Source organism: Bos taurus, chromosome 7 (assembly GCF_002263795.3).
Source record: "Bos taurus isolate L1 Dominette 01449 registration number 42190680 breed Hereford chromosome 7, ARS-UCD2.0, whole genome shotgun sequence".
NCBI lineage: Eukaryota > Metazoa > Chordata > Mammalia > Artiodactyla > Bovidae > Bos > Bos taurus.
In genome coordinates this window covers 1439202-1457142 of record NC_037334.1, presented here as the reverse complement: position 1 = coordinate 1457142, position 17941 = coordinate 1439202, and the positions used below count along the sequence as shown (strand labels likewise).

The 17941-nt window shown below is 52.3% G+C and overlaps 1 protein-coding gene across 3 annotated transcripts in view; it reads left to right on the top strand.

The window, feature by feature from the left end:
• The window catches only part of SQSTM1 (sequestosome 1), a 72332-nt gene that overhangs the window by 50658 nt on the left and 3733 nt on the right, over positions 1 to 17941 (top strand). The window contains 5 exon segments of one of the 3 annotated variants that reach the window (NM_176641.1): positions 10186 to 10424; positions 12232 to 12327; positions 12856 to 13085; positions 13173 to 13314; positions 14077 to 14157. In NM_176641.1, the coding sequence (NP_788814.1) occupies positions 10220 to 10424; positions 12232 to 12327; positions 12856 to 13085; positions 13173 to 13314; positions 14077 to 14157 (754 nt within the window). In that variant the 5' untranslated portion in view covers positions 10186 to 10219. 3 annotated transcript variants of the gene reach the window in all.

The window sequence follows — 17941 nt, the reverse complement described above, 5'->3', positions numbered from 1 at the left end:
TCAAATAGAATACAAAGGTATTCTATTAATAATACCTTTGTATTCTATTTGAGTTTAAAATATTGCAGATAGCCTGAATACAGCCTGTATACAGGCTAGCCCATTATCAAGGCTCTGACCTTTAAGGATATAACACTTTTCCATTCATATAAAAAGTCGCAAACAGAGTAACATTTGTCTTGTTGGAGCTTTACAGGAACACTGTGATCTGGCTTATGTGGACCAAGAAGTTTGCAACAACCAACCATGCCCCTCCCTCATCTTGCCTTTAAAAATGCTTTGCTGCAACCCTTTGGGGAGTCCCAGGTTTGAGGGGCATGAGCCGCCCTTTATCCTCACGTGACGCTGCAATAAACCTTTCCTGGCTGCAAACTCCGATGTTTTGGCTTGTGTGGCCTCACTGCATCAGGCTCACAAACTTGCTCTTCAGTAACAGGTTGACTCTTTTCACCTGATAACCCAAAGACAGATTGTCACAAAACTTCCAAAGAGTCTCCTAAGGACCCAAGACAGATGGGCCCCTGGGCCAGACAGGTGGTGTTTGTCAAGTGGAGTAAAACTGACACTTTGTTCTCACCCAGACACTCCAAGGACAAAGCTAGTGGCAAAAGCTGAGCTCTGCTAAAGTAAAAAGGTAAAGTCACTTCAGTCGGGTCCGACTCTGTGCGACCCCATAGACACAGCCCACCAGGCTCCCCCGTCCCTGGGATTCTCCAGGCAAGAATACTGGAGTGGGTTGCCATTTCCTTCTCCAATGTATGAAAGTGAAAAGTGAAAGTGAAGTCGCTCAGTCGTGTCCGACTCTTAGCGACGCCATGGACTGCAACCCACCAGGCTCTGCCGTCCATGGGATTTTCCAAGCAAGAGTACTGGAGTGGGGTGCCATGAGGTCAAGGAAGACTTCCCTGTCTGCACAGGCACAGGAAGGCTTCTTGAGGGTCAAAGAGGGAGGGGGCCTCACTCCATAGTAAGTGTGGACAGGCATGCACCCATCGGCCTCTGTGGTGGGATCCATCTTAGAAAAAAGTGCGCACATATTTGGGGGAAGGTCTTAGGGCAGTCAGGTGTGAAGAAAGAAAGGATAAAGGTCAAAGGTAAACAGAGGCCTGGAAGGACTGTCCTATGTTTAAGTGAAGCACCTTTTTGCTGCGCTCCTCATTTAGGACATCCACCCCCTTCACCGGATACATTATCTCGGCCCAGCTGCTGACACTGTGGCCCTTAGAGAGGACACCCACATCCTGTCTCTCTGGGTGCGTATTTCTGCCCTGCTTCTCGTAACTAAACTGTCTCTCTGTGTGCTGTCTCCTACATTGTGCTGTGTCTCTAATAAACTTTGTATCTGTTTTTACAGTTTTTGCCTCCTTGAAACCTTGCTTTCAGATGAGAGGGAAGAGCCAGGGAACTTTCCTTCTAGCCTCTGTCCCCTGGTGGTCCAGTGACTAAGATTCCTAGTTTTCATCCAGGCTTTGTTGTCGTTGTTCAGTTGCTCAGTCGTGTCTGACTCTTTGTGATCCCATGGACTGCAGCACGCCAGGCCTCCCTGTCCATCACCAACTCCCGGAGTTTACCCCAACCCATGTCCATTGAGTCAGTGATGCCATCCAACCATCTCATCCTCTGTCGTCCCCTTCTCCTCCTGTCCTCAATCTTTCCCAGCATCAGGGTCTTTTCCAATGAGTCAGCTCTTTACATCAGGTGGCCAAAGTATTGGAGCTTCAGCTTCAGCATTAGTCCTTCCAATGAATATCCAGGCTATTTAAGTTTAATTCCTGGACAGGAAACTTAAGATCTCTCTTTAGGACTGTTCACTGCTCTCCCTCTGAGATCAGATCCATTTATCTTTCTTAAAAGTCACGTGTTTTCCATGTAAGTACCTTTCTCCCCGTCTCTCCTTTGCTCCCCCACTAAATTGGTATATAAGCCTCAAATTCTGTCTAGTACATGAATAAAAACATTTTCTTGCTAATCTGTCTCTTGTTGGTTTAATTCAGGCCCCAAGTACTGAATCTAAGACGGTAGAGCAAAAGGTTTTCTGCCCTGACATATGCAGCTAGGAGAGGGACTGTCCTGGCAATGAAAAGTAAAATGGGTTCAGGACATTCTTTAGAAGATTTTTAATCATTGAGGTCAAGAACGTAACCTAGAGAGACAGCCTGCCTGGGTTCATAATCTTGGCTCTACTACCGTGGCTCAAACTGTCTTACCTTGGGCAAGTTACTTTATGCTTTCTGTGCACTATGTTGCTCAATAACTGCAAGACTCTATGATTTAATAATGGTACATTTTTCAAAGCCTGATGGGCTGACCTGCTTGTGGTAGTTCCTGCTGAGGCTCCAAGAATAACCACCTGAACACTGCAGGCTTTCTGGAAAAGGGAATGCGTTTTAGAAACTCTGGCTTTGGCAAATAAAGAAATGCTCTGGCCTATAAGGTACATGGCTCTTCTGTCTCAGATTCTTGACCAGAGCTAATCACAAGGTCTGACCTCAAGGGAGCAGGTGAGTTAATCTATATAAAATATTCAGCTGTCATTTTGTGAAAGGCTGATGACCAATTGCAGATTATGTTGCAAGGGATGATGTCATGCAAGTGTGTATGCCAGAAGAAGGGTCTAAAGGTATTGGTGTATTTGGACATTAAATTTTTGAACACTTGCTGACTACTAAGAAATGGCCAGAAGAGAAGAGGAGTTTGACATGTTAGGACATTAAAGAAAAGGTGGATTTAAGAATTAAACCATTACATGACTCTTCCAAAAAGCAGAAAACCATTCAAAAGTGACCCCAAATGATTCTGATGTCAAATAAAGCAGATTGTACTGAAGGCCATTAGACTTGAAGGAAATGTTGCAAATTTTATATTTAAGGGGGGTGGTGGGAGAGAAGGGGCAAGTAAAGACTGAAAAAGTTTAGTAGCAGTATCAGTAAATCATGTTTTCATATGAGATTTATAGTCACGGAGAGAATAAAGTTCTGTTTCCTTGCCTGAGTTTTATATTGAATGCACTGGTCCAAACAGGATTTGTATCACAGTGGACGGGCCAACATTCTACTCTGAACGGAAAGTAATTCTTTTAGAGACATAATCTGCTTACCAAAACCAGTCTTCGATTCATTTTACTTTCAGTAAAGCATGAAAGCAAAGAACTGGCAAAAAAAAAAAACAAACTTCAGAATGCTTCTTGGCATAAGAGGAGCACTATGAGGGTGTTGTTACTTTTATTTTCCGGGAGCACAGTCAGCAGGACGTGGCCACGCCATCACGGCCACAGCCGACCCTCCACGCCTCTGGTCTGCGCTGCGGGGACCGTCACGGCCACTGGGAGCCCTGCGACAGGCACGGAGTGGGAGTTGGTGGTTCTGTACTTTTGGATACACTGACCGAGACCAAAGTCAGGACTTACCTGGTGGTACCGTGGGCAAGAATCTGCCTGCTGATGCAGGGGACACGGGTTTGCTCCCCAGGAAGATGCTAAATGCCGAGGCGTGACTGAGCCCACACACAACTACTGAGCCTGTGCTCTAGAGCCTGTGAGCCACAACTGCTGCACCTATGTGCTGCAACCACTGCAACAACTGGTTTGCCTGCCGAGAGCCTGTGCTCTGAGACAGGAGACGCCACCGCAAGGAGACGCCTGAGCACTGCACTAGAGAAAGCTCGCGCAAAGCAAGGACGTCCCAGCACAGACAAAAAGAGAAGAAAAAAGACCAGCGTCAACTGGTATAAGCCATTTCCTGAGCCAGCATTAGGCCTGCGGGGACCCAGAAGCTTTCAGGCAGGCTCCTGCTTTCAGGGAACGCCAGTGTGCATTTCCATGCCCACCTCTGACCCAGGGGGCTACAGACGCTATCTGGCTAAGCTTGGGTAATATGTATATTCCACCCTATCCACAATGATAGGGGAGAAATGAATCTTCAAAGGAAAATTTCCATCCAGAAAAGGGACAGAAATTGAACAGGTGAGGGTGAAATAGGCTGAGACCTGGGACCCTTTACAACATCTCCTTCAGCAACAGACTACAAAGAAATGATAAGGGACTGGAAGTAACTGCATGCATGCACAATTGGGGCAAATTATGAGCAACAGGAGACAAAAAAGCCAAAACCCAGCTGTTGCTTCTGAGGTGCCTGGAGCAAAAGTTGGGTATCACATGATCCCTGCACATGAGAGCAGCAGAGTAGGCAGACAGCTAAGCCACCCTTCCAGGGTGGAGCCACCAACCCTCTCCTACCCTCATCCCATGTTAAGTGTCGGGTGGGTGTACTCTCCTTTGGCTCTTGTCTCCTTCTATCAGAGATTCGGAATGGTGGACCAAGTGTAGCTGAAACAGCATTTTATTAAGCTGGCAGTATTTGTAAGGACAAACTAATTACAGCTCAAGCTGGGAGCAGGCAGCAGACTCCCATGGAGCAAGTGCAGGCCAACCCAATGTCATTTAGTCATTGAGTCGTGCCCAACTCTTTGTGACCCCAAGGACTGTAGCCTACCAGGTTCCCCTGTCCATGGGATTTAAGGCAAGAATACGGGAGTGGGTTGCCATTTCCTTCTCTAGCGGATCTTCCTGACCCAGGGATTAAACCTGTGGCTCCTGCTTGGCAGGTAGATTCTTCAACACTGAACCAAAAAGAAAACCTGAAGTCACGCATAAGCTGCCCCTATTGCGCTCGTTTTGCTTTTTTATAGTTTCTGTCTCCTTCCCCTGGAACCTGATTCGTTACACGCTATGCAAATATGGGGTGGTACCCGTATTTGCCTGATTGCTTATGCCCAAGACCAGAGGTTCTCACTCAGGTCCTGGACTGCCCCTTTCATGGGCCTTTTTTTTTCTTTCCCTTTTCCCTCTGTCTGGTTCCACCATTTTGGACTCTTTTTTTCTTTTTCCTGCTATTCTAGTTACCTGACATAAGAAACCAGTTCCGACGGCCTTCTTGGCTGGCCTTTTACCAATTTCTATTGATTAAAGAGTCCACGAGCCCTGGTGTTAACACAGGGACTGGGGAGTGCAAAATCCGGGGGTGGAGAGGGGCTTTAGCCCCTTTTTCTCTTCAGAATTCTCTTCTAAGGAAACCTCAGCTCCTTCCCCAGAACTGCGTGGGGCGGGGAGGTGGTGGTGGTGGAGAGGGTGGCGCCCTTCTCTGAAGCTGTGACCCATGCGCTGTGATTTCTCCCCACCTGACACAATTTTAGCCAGGGCGCAGTGGCTGCCATCCTGCCAACTTTGGCGTGACCTCCAGGGCGCTCAGGCTTCGTGCCTCTCCTGTCCTCTTCTCTCTCCTTAGCTCAGGGCCTGCCACACAATAGCTCCCGGGCGCCAGGCAGAGCAGGATACTGAGCACCCAGCATCAGGGCCTGCCAAAGCCACCGCACGCCCTTCTCTTGTCCAGTCGCTTGCGTGAAGCCCAGGCACACCCTTTCCCCCCGCGACAGAGCGGCTGGAACACCGAGACCCTCCGGCACTGCGGCTGCCCACCTTCGGCTCGCGGCGCCTTTTCAAGGGCTGGTCTGGCGGTTGCTGCGCGAGGCGGCCCTCACCGGAAGGGGGCGTCCGAGACACCGTTTTACCGAAGCTCGGAGGAGGAGCAGCGCCATCCCAGCTCGAGAGTTAGGGTTACACGATAAAAGGCACGCGCTACGTCCAACATTCGACCCCGCAAATACTACCCGAGCTCCCCCAAAGTTCAGGCGCTGGGACCCAGGCTGAGCAAAAGGGGTGCCCTGCGCCAGGAGCAGAGGGCGCCCAAGGCCTTGGGGGAGCTAGCTGTTACCAAGAGGCAGCGGCTGGTGGGGAGCCTGGCAGGAGGGCGGGACTTCAGAGCACAAGAGAACGCCACATAACTTTTCCAGAAGGTTTTCGAAAGGAGCCGGGGAGAGGAGGGACACTGACCGGACCCTGACAAGCAGCGGCCGTCCGTTGCACGTGATCCTAACCTCCGAACCCGTCAGGAAAGCGCCTCTCCCCGCTCCCGCCCCTCTCGCGGCTCGGCCGGAGAGGCGCTCCTAGGAGGCTGCTGCCCGCAGTCCAGCTGGGACCCCCGGCACCCCTCTGCCTTGAGCGGCCGTCCCCCAGCCCGGAAGGCCCAGGCACCACCGTGGGTCTCCGCCTGCGACAGCAGATCCCGTCAAGGGTCGCCCCACCATTTCCTCAAGTTCCGCGCCCCCACACCTCATGGCTCCTGCCTTGATTCTCCCAGCCTTCTGCAGTCAAGCTGGACCTTTCCTTTGGAGGGGCGCCCGAGGGTAGGTCTCCAGTGCGGGCTGAAAAGGCCCGCGAGGGGCCGGGCTCTCGGATCCCAATCGCGACCCTCCTCCGAGCGCCCCGCCCACCCTCCGGCCAGGGGCAGGGTCCACGTCGCTTTGTCCAGCGGTTTAGGGCACCTGCGACCGACTACACCACTGGTCTGCCGCCTAGAGCGAGGTGTTCGCTCCCTGTCACTGCGGAAAAACCGAAGCCCCTGCCGGCTTTTCAGTACGGCAGTGACACCGCCCGGCACCGGCAGTCCAAGGACACGGATTGGAGAAGGGTTTGGCCGGCGGACGGCGCTTGGGGTCGGCTCCAGCCTCCCCCCAGGGGCCCGCTGTTCCCCTCTAGTGACTCCGCAGCCCGAGCTCCGGCCGCACGCCTTTCGGGCCCCCTGTTCCTCCCCGGCAGGCGCGCTGGGCCTGGGTCTCAGCGGGAAAGGCCCCTGGCGCCGCCCCTAGGCCTCCCTTCCCGGGTTCCGCGTAGGTGAGCGCTGTCTCCACTGCCCTCTGCGCAACGCCCCACTCCGGGCGCGCCGCCCCCACGACCCCCACAGGGCCTGACGGCCCCCAGCTCCCGTCTAGTGCGAGCAGCCCAGCCAGAAGGGAGGCAACAGCCAGGCAGGAGGGCCCCGGGGCCCCCCGAGGCCCACAGCTTGGCATCACCTAACTCTCCAATCAGGTCTCCTCCGTACCTTCATCTCCTTTTCCCCAGGGCCACTGACTTTTTTAGCTCCTGTTCTTTAAGAAGCTTCCCTCCTGCCCCCATGATTCCCTGTGGGCTGAGCTGTGTGCTTTTAGGGCTAAAAAGGGGTGATACCCAATGCCTGGGGATTTTTCCGAGGGTGTGGTCAGGGAAGGCCCCACTGAGGTGACATTTAGGGTGAGAGGTTACAGTGGGGAGGCAGTGGGGAAAGCAGCCTAGGAAAGGGGAGGAGCAAGGAAAAAGTCACCAGGTTGAGTATTTGGTTGGGAGAGGGTGTGTCCCTTCCCTGTTAGGGAGAGGAAGAGAATAGCAGACAGGACCCAGGGCCCTGTGGCCTGGAGGCAGCCTACTCATCACACTGTTTTCACGTGGAGAAACAAACTCAAACCTTGGGCCTAATGTTGGGGTGGGGAAAAGCTTGATTTCCTGTAATGTTCCATATAAATGGTGGCCCAGAGCAGCTCAGTCCGACTCTTGCATTGGGTTTGTTTCTGGCTGCCCCACCACACACGTCTAAGCTTGGCTCCACTTGGCAAAGAAAATAAAGGAAACAAGAAAACTATTGTCAAGGGATGGGATTGGGACAGGTTGGGTGGGACCTGGGAACTTTTGCTGCAGCAGTGCAATGTTTGTGCCTGGACACACTTCTCAAGCAACAAAATACAAAGAGACTATCATTGTTTAGTTGCTAAGTCATGTCTGACTCTGCCACTGCATGGACTCCACCAGGCTCCTCTGTCCATGGGATTTCCCAGGTAAGAATACTCGAGCAGTTTGCCATTTCCTTCTCCAGGAGATCTTTCCAACCCAGGGATCAAACCTGAGTCTTCTGCTTGGCAGGCAGATTCTTTACCACTGAACCACCAGAGAGGCCCACAAAGAAATTCTTAAGGGACTAAAACAGCTATGTGCATACAGTAATTGGGAAAAATTATAGACACAAAAAGTACAAAAAGACAGAAAAACCAACTGCCACTTCTGAAGAGCCAGCAGAAATGTAGTACTGCACATGCCCCTCTCCTGCATTCAACACCACATAAGGGGTGGGCAAACCACCCAAGCCACCCCTCCAGTCAGGCCCCTGGATACACCGCATACCCTCACCCCCATATAAGGAACAAACTCACAGCCCCCCAAGGAACCTGTTCCTTGTTTTCCCTCCAGTCTGCTGCAGCAGGGGCCCCAGTAGAGCCTCCTCCTTGGATCATGGGGACAGATTCTGGTTGCCAGCTGTCTGCCACCCTGGTATCTACTTGCTCTTTTGGCCCCCGGGGCCTGAAGAGACCCATGCAACAGCTCCCCACCTTGACTGCCTGCCTGATAAGATGTCATTGAAGTGGGTGGCAGCAAGGGGGCTGGGGATCCCCTTGTTATGACGGCTGATCATGGGATGCTGACTCACTGCCGGCCAGACCACCTGACCACAAGCGCAGGCAGAGAGGGCCCTGCCAGGGAGTTCCCCGGCTGCCGCCTTGTTTACCTCTAGCAAGGCTTGGAGGAGGGGCGGGGGAGGGCAAGGCTCAGGAGTGAGGCATGCTGGGAAGGCCAGAACTCGGGCTCCCCAGCTGCGGGTGGTCTGCCTGCTTGCCAGGGCACCATTTCCTCCCACCCACCTTCTCCCTGAGCTTTCCATTCGTCCCTGCAAACCTACCACTGTCTCAAACATCATAAGGCTAGAAAGCAGATGTTTTCCTAGGGGCAATCTCTGTCTCAGCTGCCTCTATGTAAACACAGAGTCCTTCCTGAAATCTGAGGTTCCCTAGAACCACAGGGCTTTGGTGGTGAACCCCTCACACTCTCAGCTGGGGACGATGACGCTCTGGCAGGGGGTCAGGAAACCAGCTCTTGCCTTGCCCAGGGCTGAGTGACTCTCAAGCTGCTGAGTCTCACAGGGGCGCCTGTGGGCCACTGCAGCCTCCACCCAGCACTGCTCCCTCTTTGTCCCTTGACTCTGTCTGTAGGGCAGTAGGCAGAGAGGGTCCTTTCCTAGGCTCAAAGTAGGGATGCTGGGAGAAGCCTGAGAACAGACTGTCCTCTCTATAGGGTTCTGGACAGTGGTTCAAAGCCTTCCTACTCTGGAGCTCTCTGGGAAGGACAAGCCACCCCTGTGAACTGGTCCCAGTCGTGCTTCCACAAGCATGGCACCCTTGTATCTGACTAGCCAAATCCAACTGACCTTCCTGTGGTCTCCAGGTTTCCCATTATTCCTTTAAGTTTTACCTGCTTCCACAAACCCCACCATGAAAAAGCATGAATTTGACTCAGCAGGTTTGACCTTCTACTCACAGAACCATACCTGGGAGGGTTCATAGGGTAACATAACTTCCCGACTACCTTCTTCTAAGACACTCATCCCAACCCCTTCCCCCAGGCTGTTTGAACAGGTCACTTTAGTCACATAAAGCTGGAGATGCCCAGCACAGGAAGGAAGTAGGCTGTTGATCTGCCTATTGGGCTGCCCATGAGGCCAACAGACCTGAGACCCCCTCAGGCCCTTGGGTACCACCTGATGACAAATGGGTGTCCAGGCAGCAATGGCGAGTCTTTTAGGGAGCATTGAACATTTGGTGGCTACTGAGGCTCCAGGAAGCCTTAGCAAGCCCTCCGTGTCAGGTGGGGGTGGGAATATTTTGTGCTGTCCTGGCACCTCTCAACTCTACCCTCTGTCAAACTGGGAGCTCCTCTGCTGCTTGCGCTTCAGTTGGGAGGGTCTGTCCCTCCACTCAGTAAGGGGCTGTCATGGAGGATGCTGGGGATGGAGTGGGCTGCCACCTGAGAGGCTGATGGCTTCAAAGGGAGGGGCTTCTGCCAAGAGTGGCAATGTCAGGACAGCCCCCCAGGAGCCAATTTGTTCTAGATGGCGGTGCCCGCTGAGCGACTAGAAGCTTCCTGGCTTCGGGCTTCTGTCGCCCACCTTCCTCCTGCACTGGGCATCTCCAGGCCGCCTGGGTTCTGCTTTGCTGAGTCATAGCCAGGACCAGACCTGGGAGGGGTCTCCAGGTGAAGAGGCTGGCTAAAGATCTTTGACGTCGGAGTAGGGGGCTGGCCTCTTGGGGTGCCTGGTGCATTAGGGGCAGTGAGGAAAGGGGGCGGCAATGAGGGGGCAGTGAGCCTAGGGCTCCCGGAGGGCGGCTCGCGAGCCCCGGCCGGGCGCTGAGGCCCCGCCCCCAGAGCGCCGGGGGGGGGGGGGGCGCGGCTTCCCTCGTCTCTATAAAAGCCGCGCGCCTCCGCCCGCTGTTGCCCAGCTGTGCTCCAGCTCCTCGAGTGGCGGTAATGGCGTCGCTCACGGTGAAGGCCTACCTTCTGGGCAAGGAGGACGCAGCCCGCGAGATCCGCCGCTTCAGCTTCTGCTTTAGCCCGGAGCCCGAGGCCGAAGCCGAGGCCGCGCCTGGCCCCCGGCCCTGTGAGCGGCTGCTGAACCGGGTGGCTGCGCTCTTTCCTGTGCTCCGGCCCGGCGGCTTTCAGGCGCACTACCGCGGTGAGCGGGCCCGGCGCCCTCGGGAGCGGTGCGGGGACGTGACGCAGCCCTGCCCTGCCGGGCGGGTCAACGGCCCCTTCGCCTCGGCCTTGGCGGCGCCCGCGGGAATTTTCTCTCGCAGCTCTCCGGGTGGACGGCGGCCCGCGTGGGCCCCTAGCTCGGTCCTGGTGCCGCCCTGGTAACGAGGAGCGGTGGCCGCAGCCAGCCCTTGAGGCGGGTGTCTGGCGCCGCCAGGCCCTCCCGGCGAGTCTCAGGCCTGGCGGCGTGAGAGGCCTCCTCCTCCCCGCGGTGATAGTGCAGATTTTGGCGAGGACGCAGGGCGTCCTCACCTGCTCCCCCAGCGCCTCTCGGGTTACACCGACTCCTGGGTGCCGCAGTCCGGGTCTGCCAGCGCCAGGTGGGGTTGTGGAGAGAACCCGGAAGAGCCGGGGCGGGCAGACGCGGAAGGGCCGGCGGGGAGAGCGGTGACGCCGTTAAACGCCCCGGGAGGCTAGGCGCTCGGTGGTGCGGCCTGGCCCGCAATTTGCGGGCGGCTGGCACAGGTCGGGCGGCCTCACGAACACCTAGGGCTAGGCGGAATCCAGACGTTATCTCACTGGCAGTGATGAGAGGCACAAGAGAAAACGTTTTTAGAAGTAATGGTGTAGGGACAGAGCCCGGGAGGCAGCTGTTTCTAGCTGCGCGGGTGAGAAGCTGGCTGCTGGGTGTGGGGTTAGGGGAGGTTGTTGTGCTGGGAGGGAGGCGGGCCCGTGTACGTGGGGCGGTACTAGGACCTTCCTCTGGACTGCTGCCAGGCTCCCAACTTTTTTTTTTCAACCTGTTTAAAAATTAGCGATTTTATTGAGCTACCACCCCATGGAATTCGTCCATTTAAAGTGTACAGTTTTTACCATTTTCACGGATTTCTGCAGCCACTATCACAGTCATCTGGGAGTCTTTCCATCACCTTCTGAAGAAACTCTGTACCCTTTAGCTATCCTCCCATCCCATGCTTCCAGCCGTCAGATACCACTAACCTACTTTATGGATTCCCTTGTTCTGGGCAGTTCATATAGAAATATGTAGGTTTCTTTTATTTGGCATGTTTTTACGGTTCACATATGTTCAGCATGTATCAGTATTTCATTCCTTTTTGTGGCTGAATAACATTCAATTTTATGGATACAGCACATTTTGTTTAGCTGTTCATTAGTTGATGGACATTTGAGTTGTTTCTGGCTTTTGATTCAGCCACTGTTTTTATGGTAGATGTTGCATCTGGTGACCCACAGACCTGATCTAGCCTGCAGATGTATGGTGTGGTTTGTCCTGCATGGTGGTGTTTTAAACCATTTGCGCCAACATCTAAAAATTGGAGACTACATACTAATACATAATTTTAACTTTGTTGGGGGCGGAAGCAGGCAGATGTATTCTGCTTTAGTCTTCTAAGCCACAAGCGGTCCAAGGGGAGCAGGTCTTAGGTGGGGATCTCCACGTTGACATGGGGACTGGTCTGGCTGGATGTGCCCAGAGATAGCAGCCTTCTGATGGGGCAGCTGGCCCAGAGGCAGCGCATAGTGGGCAGGGGCTGCCACTGCACACTGCTGCTGGCGCGTGTCCGGGGCCGGGCTGGAGCCCCTGCCCTCCCGGCAGTGGCAGAGTGAGTGGGTGGTCTGCCCTCAGCCCTGCTTCTCTCTGGGCCAGACAGGTGGGCTTCGGTTTATAGCCTTGCAAGGGCCCTTCAGCACCAGCCTCAGCTCTTTTCAGCAGCTTGTGTCCAGCTGAGACATGCTGGGGCTCACGTTCTGTCTTTTAAACAATCTAGATGAGGATGGGGACTTGGTTGCCTTTTCCAGTGACGAGGAGCTGACGATGGCGATGTCATATGTGAAGGATGACATCTTCCGCATTTACATTAAAGGTAAGGGGCTGCTCTGGGGTGCTGCCTAAAGCCTAGTGCTCCCTGCTGAGTGCAGCTGGCTTGAGGTTATGGAGAAGTTCCTCCAAAGAAGGGGTGAGGAGACTGGGGCTCTTTAAGACAGGACCACAGTCATTACTCTGCTTGACCTGAGAAAGGAGTCTGTGTCCACCACAGGGGGTGAGGTTGGAGGGTCTCTGGGTTCACTCTTCTTGAGGGGGGTTCCCTCTTGATTGCGATCATGGGCCAGGGCAGCTTTGGGGTTTAGTTTAGTGCGGGCCAGGACCATAGCCATATGGACACAGCTCTCTGGTGCGTTGCTCCTGCCTGGGCCACACGTCCCCAGGTCACAGGTGCAGGGATTGGAGCCTCTTAGCAGGTTCTGAAGCTGCTTTGTTACTGTCAGTTGAGCACCTGAATTCCGGGTGGGTTCAGTGTCTGAAGGGTGGCACTGTGGGCCTTCTGACCGATGGCCCCGAGTGCGATTCTTCGCGGCTCACCGAGAGTCTCGGCTCTCCACCCTGCCTGCAGAGAAGAAGGAGTGTCGGAGGGATCAGCGCCCCTCATGTGCCCAGGAGGTGCCCAGAAACATGGTGCACCCCAACGTGATCTGTGACGGCTGTAACGGGCCCGTGGTGGGGACGCGCTACAAGTGCAGCGTCTGCCCTGACTACGACCTATGCTCCGCCTGCGAGGGCAAGGGCCTGCACCGGGAACACGGCAAGCTGGCTTTCCCCAGCCCCATTGGGCACTTCTCTGAGGTGAGTGGGGCCTCCCTGTGGGTGGGCGCCGGGTAGCAGGAGCCCCCTGACTGGCACCACCTTACCCCTCTGCCTGCCCCTTCCTAGGGCTTCTCTCACAGCCGCTGGCTCCGGAAGCTGAAACATGGGCACTTTGGGTGGCCTGCCTGGGAGATGGGCACACCGGGGAACTGGAGCCCACGTCCTCCTCAGGCAGGGGATGCCCACCCTGGCCCTGCCACGGAATCAGGTGAGGATTGTGTCTGCTGGCCTCTGAAGGGTGAGATGTGAGGGCCAGCAGAGCTGGAGGGCTTTCCCTGTGTCCTGAAATCCTGCATGCCTGTGGCTGGCCTAGGCACTTCGTGGCCATTCGTGCATTTAATCCTCATAAAATCCTGCAAAGTGCAAGCATCATCTCCATTGTACATCTGGGAAAACTAGGTGCCTCGGTGCTCAAAGCCACTAACGCACCTGCCCTGGTGGCCCTCACATGGAGATTCGGGAGGTCCCTCCAGCACCTGCGTCTCCACAGTCTGCTCTCTTCTTCTTCATGCTAGTTGTTCGGAAAGTCAGAGCCAGATCTGCTCAAGTCTTGTAAAACAGTTCCCAAGTTAAAAATTTACACATAGCTTGCATTCTGAACTTTTAGATTCTAGTTTTATTCTGATTTTATTACCACGTCCTTTGATTTACCTTGTCTTTAGGGACAAAGATGAGGGTATTTGTTTGATTTGAGTAAATAATACTTTTTGGGGGGGAGGGGTAAATAATACTTTATACTGTGTGTACAGAGTTTCTAGGCACCAGGAATGTAGATGAAGGGGGAGTGGTGTGAAAGACAAAGGGGCCCAGGAGGTGGCCTAGAGAGGGGGAGAGAGGGAAGCAATAGAGTATAGGCTGCTGGGACCAGGCCCCCGGAGTAGGGCTTCTGGGACAGACAGGACTGTGACAGGTTTCAGTCATTGAGAGAGATGCTTTGAATTAAAAGTATCTTTGTTTTTTGAAACCAAAGCCTCTGGTCCATCGGAAGATCCCAGTGTGAATTTCCTCAAGAACGTAGGGGAGAGTGTGGCGGCTGCCCTCAGCCCTCTGGGTAAGTGCCCCTCCTTTGACATCAGCAGAGCATTTGGTAACCAGAGTGCAGGTGGCTATTCTGTGGCTTTCAGTTGGGATACTGCAGAGGAGGGGCAGCTGATGTGTCTTTGAGACCAGTAAGGATTCGTTGCTTCAGATCAATCAGTCTTGACCAAGTGCTGCACCACAGGCCACTTGAGGTTGAACTCCCTGACAAATTCTTCAGCTTTCCACACAGAGTGAAGTGGAATCAGCCAAGAATCAGCCAGAATTTGGTTGGGTAATCCCACTAGGGAGGGTGACCGGGCTCAGTTTAAAGGCTGCCCTTCATCTTCTTCCTGCTTGTCCTTTGGGAGAAGACCAGTCCGTATTTCTCCTTACTTGAGCCTTGGGGTTTCTTTAAGGACTTAAGTGAGTAGTTAACTGAGATGGCCATATTGCTTTTCTTCCCTTTTTTGCAACCTCCAACCTTGCCTGGTGCTTCCTAAGAACTGGGCTTGTGCCAGTGCCAGAGAGAAAGGAGTAAGGGAGGGAGGTTCTCGTGTCCACTGCTGGATTCCCAGTGTGCAGGCCCAGGGTAGGTGTCTGGGTGGGTGAGCTGTGCACCTTCATAGTGTGACCTGGCCCAAGGCTAAAACCTCTAAAACTTCAGAAAGCACTTGCTGGGTTGTGGCCATAAGAATCAGCTGATGAAGGTGACTTACGATGGATCCATGATATCATCTTTGTGACTGCAGTGGCGGGAAGTGTCTACCTGGTCTGTCCAAAAGTTGTGTGCAGTGTCTGAAAGAATGCTGTAGCAGGGTCCCCAAGCTCACCCACCACCTGCCCTGTGGCTCACAGAGCATGACTGCCATTGCTTCCAACCTGAGGTCATTTCTGCTGACAAAGCAGCTTTGAAGTAGCAGTGACATCTTGGCATTGCTGCTACATGAAATAGCTCAGATCTCACATGGTTTCTGTATTGGAGTTAAAGACTCTTGAGTGAGTGAGGAAAAACAATTGCTATATTTAATGCTTTCTAAGGAGGGTAACTGGAGAAAGACATGACAACCCACTCCAGTACTCTTGCCTGGAAAATTCCATGGACGGAGGAGCCTGGTGGGCTACAGTCCATGGGGTTGTGAAGAGTCGGACATGACTGAGCAACTTCCCTTTCACTTTTCACTATCATGCATTGGAGAAGGAAATGGCAACCCACTCCAGTGTTCTTGCCTGGAGAATCCCAGGGATGGGGGAGCCTGGTGGGCTGCCGTCTATGGGGTCGCACAGAGTCGGACACGACTGAAGTGACTTAGCAGCAGCAGCAAGGAGGGTAACAGTGGAGTAGTGATGAAATAATTGGGAGATAGGTTATTCCTAAACTCTGCCACTCACTCAAGACATAGTGAAGACGTAGTAGGATTTTAAGTAATCCCAACTAACGGGTTGTTACTTAGAGGCCCACAGAAAATTTTTCTTTGGAAGATAGTAAATGGACAGTGGTTCTCAAGTCCACTGAACATCAGAATCACCAACGAAAGGTTGGTTTTTATTTGATTTTAATTTTTTTTTTGTGGGAGGGTATATATTTTGGTAGATGGAAACTATTAAAACGGATTATCCTGAATAAAAAAGTTTTCTTTTGAAAGAATGAACAAGATAACTTGGGAAGTCACAAAACCACGTCTACGTTCAGGTAGGAGACTTTAAAACAGTGAAGAGTTCCAGGTCCCTTGATTCGTTAAGTGGGTTTTGGGTAGGGCATGAGGGGTCTGTGTGTTCTGAAGGCTTCCCAGGAGACTGTCACACTTGCTCTCCATCCTGAGACCTATCTGAGTGGATTCTCCATTCAGGATACCAGGGAATAATTTTAGAAGTGCTCAGAGGTCTTTGGCAGTAAGAATTAAGGCCTTCTCAGGTCTTTCAAAGTGGATGGAGTGCTTTCTGCTAACTCAGGAGGAGTCTGGAACCCTACAAAACAAGTTTCATTGGAATGTGTTTTTGAGTAGCTATTGAAGACAGCCATTCGAGGAATGGATTAAACTCTCTTTGGAGTTACGGGTATTTATTTTCCTTTCTTTTGAGGAACTAACAGGATGACTCAGTCTACTAATTGCCTAGAAGGGAACGTTAGTTCCAAGAGCAGGGGCCCAGAGGGAGGTAACCACTAATACCTCTCAGAGGGCAGTCTGTGCAGTGAGTCAGCGACTAAAACGTTTTCTTGATAAGTGTGATAAGTTTTGTGATAAGCGGCACTGTGAGAGCCAGCTGAGCAAGAGCATGAGCCCAGGGCCGTACTGGCTGGAGGTCACAGCCACTGACACCTAGGACTTAAAGCAGCAGGGCCGTGGAACCTTCCACAAACATCCCCTACGCAGAGGCTTTGGCTAGCAGGGCAGAGACGTGGTACAGTCTTTTAAGCCCTGAAGTCTCAGATTATCATCAAGTTGGAAAAGCTAGTTCAATAATCTCAGTAATCCATTACAGAAGAGTTGCATCATTCACCCATTTTAGAAAGTATATAGGTGTCCATTGTACTGTTCTTCTGTCTTTTCTGATTATTTGAATGTTTCATAATGAAAACTGCAGGGGAAATGGAAGAAGGAAAACAATGTAAATATTGCAGATAGGGGTACCAGTTGCTAAGCCTGCTTTTATTTTCTCTGCTTGCTCCTCATACTCTACTAAAATAATAGTGAAGGGGTTAAACAAAATAAGTAAAGCAACATGGATCATGAAAAAGGGAAAAAAGTAATGGAGGACAAGATAAAACAATCTCATCAAACTTTGGAAGATGGAAAATGCATGGAGGAAAGTAACCAAGGTGGGATAATCTGAGGATTAATCCTGGTGGCCCAATACAGGATGAAAGAATTCCAGAGAGAGAACAGCGTAAACTGAAGGCAGGAAATGGACAAACACGAGATGGTCTCTTGGCACTAGGACACTAACCTCTGGATTAAAAAGGGCCCCAGATGCCTTGGACAAGGACTGAAAAAGACCCCATGCCGGAGCTTAAAATTGTCCTGTCAGAACCCTTGGGGCAGAGACTCCTGAAACTCTGAAGGCTGCTGTAATAGCTTGGGAACTTAAGGAGCACATTAAGAGCTAGAAGACACTGACTTCAAAAGTCTCATCTAAATCTGATTTTCAGCCTTGAATTCTGTACCCAACTAAAATGATCAAGTGTGGGAGCAAAACAAAGTTGTCAGGAATGAAACTGACACAAGGTCTTAATCATCTTACCTGGGCTTGAACTGTCTCTCTGGCCAAAATAAAGAAACAAGCCCAGAATGAAGAAAGATGGTGGGTACTGGAAAATGGTGCCCACCAGACGAGAGTGACAATGGTAGTTGCCAGGATGGAAGGAAGGCACAGGTGCTGTGCCTCTGGTCAGAGAGCTGCCTGTCCAGGCTGGAGCTGGAAGCTCCATGCCTGCCTGGGATGGTCTCCAGGGGAAAAACCAGAATGGATGGGGTATCTGATACACTTAATCTGTGTAGAAAACGCTACAGAGAAGCTGTGAGAGAATATGGGGAAAGTTACTAAGTGAAAAAGAAAGCATCGTTACTGCTATAAATACAGAAAACTCTGAGGAAATAAGCCCACTCCTTAGCCAGCAAAGAACACTATATATATAGCGGCACTAACATAAACACTGAATATTGTTTTTACCAAAATGTGAGTTTTTGAAAGGATAGGGGAAGTGTTGATCATCTAGAGTTAGAAATAAATGGTAAACCTAAGTAGTCAGGAAAGACAGAAAAAGCACATTGTCAGTTAAAAGTTGTCTCTGGAGGGTGGGCCAGGCTGTGTGGTGG